Consider the following 10,408-nt stretch of genomic DNA (forward strand, 5'->3'; position numbering starts at 1 on the left):
ACAATAAAAGTAACAAAGTACAGCGTTGAAATCTTTCCAACATTTTGGAGAGGCGCTTAGGGCGTCGGCAACGTGCTGTACTATGAGACAGATACAGAGACAGAGACAGAGAGAGAGAGAGAGAGAGAGAGAGACAGAGAGAGAGAGAGAGAGAGAGAGAGAGAGAGAGAGAGAGAGAGAGAGAGAGAGAGAGAGAGAGAGAGATGATGGTGATGGTTTGGTTTGCGAAGTTCTAGCTTCGCCCGGGCCTTCTAAATATGGCCCGGCCGGGAAAGAGAGAGAGAGAGAGAGAGAGAGAGAGAGAGAGAGAGAGAGAGAGAGAGAGAGAGAGAGAGAGAGAGAGAGAGAGAGAGAGAGAGGAGGGGGGGGGCAAGAGAGAAAGAGATTGATAAGATCATTAGCGGCGAACACCTTGTTAGACTGAAATATTATAATATTTAAAACGTTAAAAATCTATCAATAAATGTCATAAACAACCTTTGTGAGATTTAAATTAAGATCTTTCACAAGATTCCTCATTCTCCGGCTATCATCAAGGGGGTTAAAAACCAATCAGGATGTAGGAGATCCTGGAATCCTTTGTAGTCTCGTGTAGTAAATCGGGTTCATGTAGTCCCGGTGTTATGAAAGAGGTGGTTCTCCACTCTCGGCATACAGGGATTCCACAAGTGAAGACCTGAAAGCCCCTACACGGATTCTCAGAGCTTCATTATGAACCGAGTCCAACATCCGGAGAACAGTGGGAGTTACAGATGAATAAGCCTCACATCCATAGTCAAGTTTACTACGAATAAGTGCTCGGTAAAGCCGAAGAAGAGTTGTGCGGTCTGCACCCCAAGATAGGTGTGAAATAACCCGCAAAATATTAAGTGCTTTTGTAGCTTTTACCTTTAACTGTTTAATGTTAGGCACCCATGTAAGCCTTGAGTCAAAAATTAGATCCAAGTACTTTACCTCTTGGACAAAATGCAGTGGGTTTGCTCCTAAATAGAGGGAAGAATGGAGCTTTCCTCGTTTGTGGAATTGCATAGCCATGGTCTTGCTTGGAGAAAATTTGAACCCATGATATATTGCCCATTGCACAACCTGATTTATTGCAGTCTGCATGTGTCCCTGCACATCCTGTAAGCTTCCTCCTGAGCAGTACAGTGTAAAGTCATCCACATACAGACTACATGAGACAGCACTTGGAACGACCTTTACGACGTCATTCATAGCAATGGCAAACAGGGTCACACTTAAGACACTCCCTTGTGGACCCCTTCCAGCTGATCTTCCAGGTTAGAAAAGCTGTTTCCCACCCTCACTCTAAACTTCCTGTTAGCAAGGAAGCTTTGTATGAAGGTAGGCAATGATCCTCTTAAACCAATGTCATACAGCTTCATGAGTATGCCATGCTTCCAAGTACTATCATAAGCCTTTTCAAGGTCAAAGAAAACGTCGCTGTGTGAAGGAATTCTGTATTGCAGTTTCCATCCTTACAAGAGCATCTGTGGTCGATCTCAGTTTTATAAACTCATATTGATAAGGGGTCAGCACGTTTTCCTTTTCTAGCAGCCATGTCAACCTGAAGTTTACCCTTTTCTCCATCAACTTGCAGATGCAGCTGGTGAGAGAAATTGGTCTATAATTCCCTGATATAGAAGCATCCTTGCCAGGTTTAGAGACAGGAATGATTATAGCTTATTTCCATGTGGATGGCATTGTGCCCTCCCTATAGATCCTATTGAATAGATCCAACAGGAACGTTTGAGGACTCTCCGGTATGTGAGATATCATTTGGTATGGAATATCGTCATTTCCTGGGGCAGAGCTGCAAAGCAGAGTCCATCTCCTTGCGCAAAAATGGCAAGTTGTATGGAAGTTCTGCTGCAGTGCTACTGAAGAACGACACAGGGTGTCGTTCCTGTTCAGCCTGAAGAGTGGAGAATCGGGCAGTATAATAAGCCTTAATGACCTGTTGTACCACTTTTCACACGCACTCTTGGTTGTCCATTTTCCATGTCCATTAGGTCTCGGGAAAAGACAATTCCCTTACACTGATTGAGGGTTTTGTGAGGAGAACATGAGACTTGAGCCCCAGGAATGTCGCATATTGCACGCAAACGTTCACACTCGTGACGAAACCTCAACTATCAGGCTACCATCTCGCTGTGGGGTGATGCGAGAATCACGTTGACATACCTCAACTATCTTCCGTTGTACTTCAAAAATATCAAGATCCATGATAGATACACCATCAATGGTATTCATTACTAGGTATTTACTATATGATACACTTTCATATTTACCAGGTAAGATTTCCTTAGTGGATTGAGGAGGACTTTTCTCCTTACCTGGTTTGGGAGCTCGGGAACAATTACGATTCCCATTCTTGCCCTTTGGAATCTGGAGAGGTTCCAGAGTGACAATATGTGATGTTCCAGAGGGATTGGCCAGGGGATTGTGAAGGTCGTCAGGGAGAGAGCAAGTTCTTTGTAAATTTGCAGGAATCATACAAATCATAAATCTTCATTTCCTCACCCACCCACCCACCATGGAGTCCAATGTGGGGAACCTATAATTGGGGCTCAAATTTTCCCAACAGCCACAGGGGTAGTGAGGAAATATACACGGTCACTATTACAGTGCTGATGGTAGTCGCGGGACCTGTGCACTACCGACTGGACAGTGCCTGCTTGACCCTAGCCATATTTGACCAGCCGATTGACTTGACCGGGCCTTGATCAGGCCACCCCTCTAACCAGAATAGAGGACCAAAGAGTTGTGTTGCTAGCCGCAGGGTGCAGCGTGCAGCATCGCTCAACCTCCAGGACTCCTGTCTCCTGATAATACGAGACGCCACGCACGACAAAGACACATGGGAGAGTTCTCCCTGGCCCAAGATGGTATGAACCAGGGGTGGGTGCACCATCCCCTTTCATAGGCCTTGGTGCACCAGGAAGCCATTTTGTCTCATCCCTCACTGGTGACTCATCCAGTATGGAGAGAAAGAGAGAGAGTATGTGTGTCCTCAGCAGTCATTCGTGCTGTTATGTTACAGCTGGCACTTGAGGGTATTATATGAAATGAAGCGCTCGATAGTTTTTCCCTAACTCGCTGTATGCTTGGCAGTGCAGTGCGATTAACTCCAAATGCACCGGACTTTCGTAATCTATACACCATCCCTTCCTTACTCATTTCATAATAAACCTTAAAGTTTACTGGATCTTCATACACATCCTCACAAATTAGGTTATTTATAACCAATGTTGGTGCATTTAGTTATCTCTGTTTATGTATATATATAAAACACTCTGTGAAATAAAAGTAATGTTCCAAACCTGGTGAGGTGTTGCTAATGAGATTACTTCAATTCATTCAAACAGCATACACTGCAAAAATGTACATAAATAGAGGTGCTGCTTCTACTGTCCACCAAAAATGGGTGTACCTGCTATAAGAGGTCTACTGTCATGGCATCTTATACATACAGTACAGTAACTACCATGCAACATACATCTTTTACTTAATTTTCAACCAACTGGACAATGGATATTTTTCTTCTGTGTATTATGGAATGGCTGTTTCTTAGTTTAATTATTTTTCTTTATATGCATTTTCCTTGCAACAGAGTAGTTCTATAGCTAGAACTGCATAACTGAAAAATGAAAAAAAATAATTTCCAAGTCAAATATCACTTTCCTTCTTGACGATCATTATTTAAATGCAAATAATTCTTGGCACCCCATGGGCCATTTGTGACCATCTCAAGGGCCATATTTCACTGGCCATGAGTCTGACACTCTTGAACTAAATCACATCCATTACTGTTCTATTCAAATGAAGATCACCACAGTTACTTACGAAATTTCTTCAAGTATGGAAGTTGCCTATCCAGCTCTGAGAGAAAAGGCCTAATATCCATGTATTGTTCTGTGGTAGCCACCGAGATAGAGAGTTCCGTCAGACACTTGGGCAGCGACGCGAGGGAGGAGGAGCTCAGCTGGCCTTGGATCATGTTCATCTTACACCTGCTGAGGGATACGAGGCCAAGATAAATTTTGTCTGCAATGTATTCTTTCACAAAGTAATAATAACGCTAATACTGCTACTATTAATAATAATTAAGTACACTAACAACAGCAATCAGAATCTGAGTTTTATCAATGACATGAAGAAGAAGGCAAATGAACCTAAAACTTATATAATGGATAATAACATACAAGGGATCAATGCAATACAATATACAAACTAAAAACCATAAGAACATAAAGATGGAAGGTAGATAAGGCCCATTGGGAAGTCTTCCAGAATGCATTGGCCCAGTGTCTTAGACTCCCATAGATTGAAAGGATGGGTGTGCTGAAGTCCAGGCTAGTCCACGCAATAAACCTCAACCTCAACCTTGGCCCAGAATTCCCAATGGTGCTTGAAATAAAGGAAGTTATCTGTGGTTCAAACATGAACGGAAAATTTCCAATGGCAGAGAACCCCTGAAAATCTAGCTCTTGTAAGAGATGTTCCTAGGGATGCCAATGAAACTGCAAGCAGGTCTGATAGAAATCGTGTGAGTCCTTTACAGAATTATGGCAACACGTCAGGCAGGCCACCAACTGTTCAGCCCCGAGCATCAATCACAGGTAGACAAGCTGGTGCTACTCAGCAAGAACGAGAGGAGCTAGTCTGCTAGAAGTCTGACTGAAGGTAAACTAAGCCTACTCAGCTAACATGCACCCAGATATTTTCCTCCTTGAATATTCATACTTACATAACATACATAACCTACACTCAGGTGTGGTACATTCCCCTATTTCTATAGATGCCAGTAAACTAACATCAAGTGGTGTGAGGATAAAGCTAGTCTTATGCTACCTTGACAGATCTTTAATTAACTGGATAGGAAAAGTTAGAAGGATACTTAATTGTGGTCTTATTGCCCCATCTCCCGACCTTAAGATGGAAGAAAATGTTACAACCCAAAACTACTTTAAAAAGGAATAGCATATTTTCTTAAAATGAGGATTTCTTGAACATTTCTCCACTCACGGATGTTTTAGATTAACTCTAACCTGTTCAGGAGGAATTGGTAATATTACAATTACTCATAGCATGGTCAATATTATTGATATTATTGCCATATTTTTTCTCTGCATTCAGTTTCAACTGCATATAATTGCATTCAACTAACCTGAACTGTTGTATATCTTTCTCAATACTGCTGCCATCAGGCTTCGGGTGTTTATATTCATGAGAAAATAACAGATTTAACTCCCACTGCTTTCCAGCAATGATTCTTAGGAGCTCTTTCAAACAAGGAATGTCCTGTGGGTCATTGTTAATCTTCACAGTAATTTCGGCAACGTCAGTGCAGTGAGGGAGTATTGAAGTGTAAGCCTGTACGCGGGAGTCCTCGACTCTGATGCTCTCACTTTGTAAAATTTGAGGGGCAATCAGCCTACACAGTGTGCCATCGCATCTTGTCAGTTCTAGGAGATCCAGCCACTGCGTTTCACTTGTTATTCCACAGTCTTTAAGCAGCTGGACTAACTCTTCTGCTCGTTCTGCTGCAATGGCTTTACTTCTATAATGCAGAATGCCTACCAAATGAGTGAGAACATTCTGTGACCTTCTGACAAGGTCTTCCACATTAGAGCTAGAGGAACTTTCTTCTCTCTCAAGCAAGACCTCACGAATGGTCTTGGGGTTTTCAGGGTCCAGTAGTCCATCTACTTTGCTAAGAATAAAGTGTCTGCGATCTGACAGATAGCCATTTTCTATGAGAAGTTTCTTAAAGCCAGATAATACCTTTTCCTTATCTGGTGAGTTTGCCTGGAATTTCTTTAGGATACTTTTGGCCGCATAAAAATCCTGCAAACCTTTGTGTGGGAAACTAAAATGAGAATCTTTCCTTTCTGACCATGAAACAGTTTGGATGAGGAAAGTACTCGCTATGTTCTCCCAGTATAGTTTCATGCGACCACATTCGTTCCTCAGTATCTGCAGTGAACCAGGAGGTAGCATTACGACACCAGCTCTATGGTTAATGAGAGCCACATGGAATAGTGTTTCCATTATGTCTTCCATGTCCTCAGGTGGTATGTCTTTGCCAGGTTGCCTGCTGTTCAGTTTCTTTATAATTTCGTCCAGAGTAGCCTCAAACAGCTCTGTTGCTGTTGTCAAGGTGTTGATCCTCGTTGGTGAGAGAATCCACAACATGGCAAGACACATGAGGTTGTATGGGAACCTCCAGTGCTCCTGAAGGCGGACTGCTGTTTTATTCAAGTAATTAACTAGATCCTTGGGATCTCTACCATGTCCTCGTGCTTTAAAGTATTTAGTTATGAAATCACTCCTATTTTCTTCAGAAATTCCTACTACTTTAATACGTAGGCAAGCATATTCACTACTTATATCGAGTCTGTCAATTTCCTCTGGGCGTGTGGTACACATTACAGTAATTGGCATTTTTTCCCCATATTGGAGAATATCCTTGAAAAGTAGCTGAGATTCATCATTTTTTTCATCCAGACCATCGCATATGAATATGATGTTTTTGCCTTCAATTAGTAGCTTCAAATATTCTGGGTCCACTTGGCCTTTCATAGTTGGCATTACAGACAAGAACAGTGCGGGCAAAGATTTAATGTGTCGCTCCCGAAACTGCATGTATATTAGCAACTCATAATCAAGTAGCTGGTCCATTGTGTTGTTCCCATCCGACCAGTCAAGAACAATCTTCCTAGTTAGAGTTGTCTTCCCAACACCGGCCACGCCTTCAACAAGGATGAATTTGCTCTTATTATTCTTTTTGGTTCGTTCACCTAGTACTGTAAGCCAGTCTCTAAACTCTATCTTCTCTATCTTCTGGTTATAAATCATCTGCATTTCTGTGAAGACGTCTAATATCTTCGTCTGTTTACGTGTCCCTAGACTATCCTCCAGTAGGTGAACATCAGGAGCTTCCGAAAGGTAGTCCTTGTATTGTTCTTTCATTCTTGCAACTCCTTCATTGTCCATCAAAGCTTGCAGCTCTCTGAAATAAACACGCAAGTCCTCAAAGGGTGCTTCCTGGATTATCTTTAAATCTTTTTCCATATCCAAGACCTCCTGTTGTGTATCAGTGCCAAATGTGTCTTCAATCTTCTTCCATGTGTTTTTGAGGAGCTCTTGCAGTGAACGCACTCTGTCGTCAAACTCTCTCTTCCCAAGACCCGAAATCTCATGCATTACATCATTCCTGTTGTCTTTGATTGATTTAATATTGTACTCTAGAGTGTCAGCTTGAGTTGTCCAGACTGATTTATTTTTGTCTTCAACTTTATCACAATATTCTTGAATTATAAAAAACAAGAGAGTAATATCAAAGGAATTGCAGGATACATCACTTTTAATTGTCTTCTCTTGTGTCTTGTTGAATGTTTTCCCCTTGGGTTTCTTCTTAATCCTCTCCAAATATTCTATAAAGTTTTCCTTTGGCAATTTCCCTTTTGTCATTTCTTTGAAAATACACATCAGAGGTCGCCGTGAGGGTTCCAAAACAGTGCAAACGAGGCGGAGGTGAAAGTTCCTTGCCTCAGATTCTAGAATGCGTCTTCCCTGTATGCTAGAACTTGCCATTTTGCAGCAGGGGGTTCAACCTTTTAACAACGATCAACCACGGTGTACAGTATAAGATTGTTATAGAGCTTGTTATAGAGCTTGAGAGTGTGTAAAATGACTTTGCAACAGGTCTGCAATCTGCAAGAGCGGTCCTTCAACTTGCTGTGAAGCCTGACCCTATTTTGTGGTCATGACTGCTAAGACTAACCACTGTGGAGTTCCAGCTTATGCCAAATTTGCACTTTCTACGAAGCTTAGGCTTGCTCCAAAGCTTGAACTTTGTATGAATATATAAAATCACAGGGAACTTGCTTCATCTTGATGTTCGACGTCCCTAAGATTAGAAGATGCAGAGGCGATTCACTTTCCTTTGAAGCCTTCTGTAGACTGCGAGACATCATTTACTGGAGCAACTGGAACTTGGGCTGGACCTGAAACCACTCTCAGCTCCTGAAATGCGGTGGAAATTTATCATTAATTAGATCTTTTATCTACCATCTGGAACATTAATGTATGTACACACACACACACACACACACACACACACACACATACACATATAAATGTTTATATACTTAGTTATTTATTTATATATATGTTTATATATATATTATATATATTATATTATATATTATATATATTATATTATATATTATATATATATGTTTATATATATATATATTTATATATATACATATGTGTGTTTCTATATATACATATATACATACATACACACATACATATATGTGTGTATATATATATATATGTATATTTATATATATGAATATTAATATATGTATATATATATGTGTGTGTATATATAAATATATATATATACATATATATATATATATATATTCATGCATATACATATAAATATATATTTTTTATACCAATACGAGTACACACACACATACACACACACACACACACACACACACACATATATATATATATATATATATATATATATATGTGTGTGTGTGTGTGTGTGTGTGTGTGTGGCACGTGTTAGCACGCCGAACCGTGGTTGATTAGGAAGGGCATCCAATCAGGCAAGGGTGACACTGCCATATAACCTCTCAATAGTGAAATGAGAGAGGCCTATGACCTGCAGTGAAAAAAAAAAAATATATATATATACATTATATATATACACATCTTTATACATCTACATATACATATATATTTGATTTGGATACATATATATATATATATATTGATAAACGTATATATAAATATACTTACATATGCATACATATATATATGTATACATCTATATATACATCTATATTTGCATATATATATATATATATATATATATATATATATATACATATATCAATATTCAAATATATAAATATACGTATACATACATACATACATATATATATATATATATATATATATATATATTCGTGTGTTTTCCTGTAATTCCCTTCATTATTCTACTTACAGATTGTTCGGCATGAATTCCACACGTGTGTGTGAGTGTGTATGTGTGTGTGTATATATTATATACATATATAAATATAATTGTATGAATATATATACATATACACATACATTTATACACACACACACACAACATATATATATATATATATATATATATATATACATATTGATAAACATATATATATAAGGATACATATATACACACACACACACACACACACATATATATATATATATATATATATATATATATGTGTGTGTGTGTATACATATGCTATTATTCACATATATAAATATACATATATATACATACATACATACATATATATACACATATATAATGTGTGCGTGTAAACATCATATATATATATATATATATATATATATATATATACACATAATGGCCCGAACTTCGGTTCTGACCACATGCCCGTCATCATAAAACTTTCTAACACACCTATACAAAACAAAGAAACGACATCCTTCAGGCATAAAAAAGCAGACTGGGATGACCTTAAATCTTACCTAGCTAGTCAAAATTTTAACTTGAAAGAGAAAATATTCTCGAAATAGATAGGCATCGGCATCAACTCTTCGCGTGGATATCAACAGCCATTCGCCGCGCCATTCCGCGAGAGTGCCTTAAGATCAGAAAATCATTCCATCCAAGCGAGAGAACCAAGCGTCTCCTGACCTGCTACAGGAACCGTTTTCTTCAAAATTTTAATCACTGACATCGAGTTCGGTGGGACCTCACTCTCCTCAGAAACCATGTCATATATAGTTTTGATAATGACCGCAAAATTCATTGGCAAAATTTAATTAATCAAACAGAATCTATAAGAGTTCGCACAACACGGGGATTTTGGCAATCAATTAAGCAATTAAAAAATAGTAATACACAAGCCCTCCCCTTCACTCACCTCCTCAAGACAACAATCAAATTTCAGATCCCGTGGAGGTTATCAAAAAAATTCATGATCACTGGCAAACTGTTTTCTATCCTCATGAACCCCACCCTCTTTTTAATGAACACTTTCAATCCATCAACACCTGGAGTCAAGACCACAGGATAGAAACAGACCCAGAGCAGATTATCCACCTGGATAATCTGGACGACACATGCGAACTCCGTGCACCCATTTCGCTGGAGGAAGTTAAACAAATAATAAAGAGGTTTCCTAGACAGGCTCCAGGCTCCTCTCAGATCGGACGTGACGTACTCATACACCTTCCTGACAACGTTTTACGAGATATGACGCACTTATACAATACTTCTCTTACCTCTGAGTACTATCCCTCACCTTTCAAAACTTTGTGGGCCTCATCCCTAATTACGGTACTCGTAACCAAGGACGTGGAGCGAGCC

The 10,408-nt window shown here is 39.3% G+C and overlaps 1 protein-coding gene across 3 annotated transcripts in view; it reads right to left on the reverse strand.

Moving 5' to 3' along the window:
• Positions 1-8,027, reverse strand: part of LOC125047303 — a 10,355-nt gene extending 2,328 nt beyond the window's left edge. For 2 of the 3 annotated variants that reach the window (XM_047645553.1, XM_047645551.1), the window contains exons 1-2: positions 5,171-8,027; positions 3,847-4,016 (exon numbers count right to left, since the gene is read on the reverse strand). In XM_047645553.1, the coding sequence (XP_047501509.1) occupies positions 3,847-4,016; positions 5,171-7,599 (2,599 nt within the window). In that variant the 5' untranslated portion in view covers positions 7,600-8,027. The remainder of the gene's footprint in view (positions 1-3,846; positions 4,017-5,170) is intronic. The other variant, XM_047645552.1, reaches the window with a different exon arrangement.
• Positions 8,028-10,408: the final 2,381 nt, after the last annotated feature.

The sequence above is a fragment of the Penaeus chinensis genome, chromosome 40, assembly GCF_019202785.1.
Source record: "Penaeus chinensis breed Huanghai No. 1 chromosome 40, ASM1920278v2, whole genome shotgun sequence".
In the NCBI taxonomy this organism is placed as follows: Eukaryota; Metazoa; Arthropoda; class Malacostraca; order Decapoda; family Penaeidae; genus Penaeus; species Penaeus chinensis.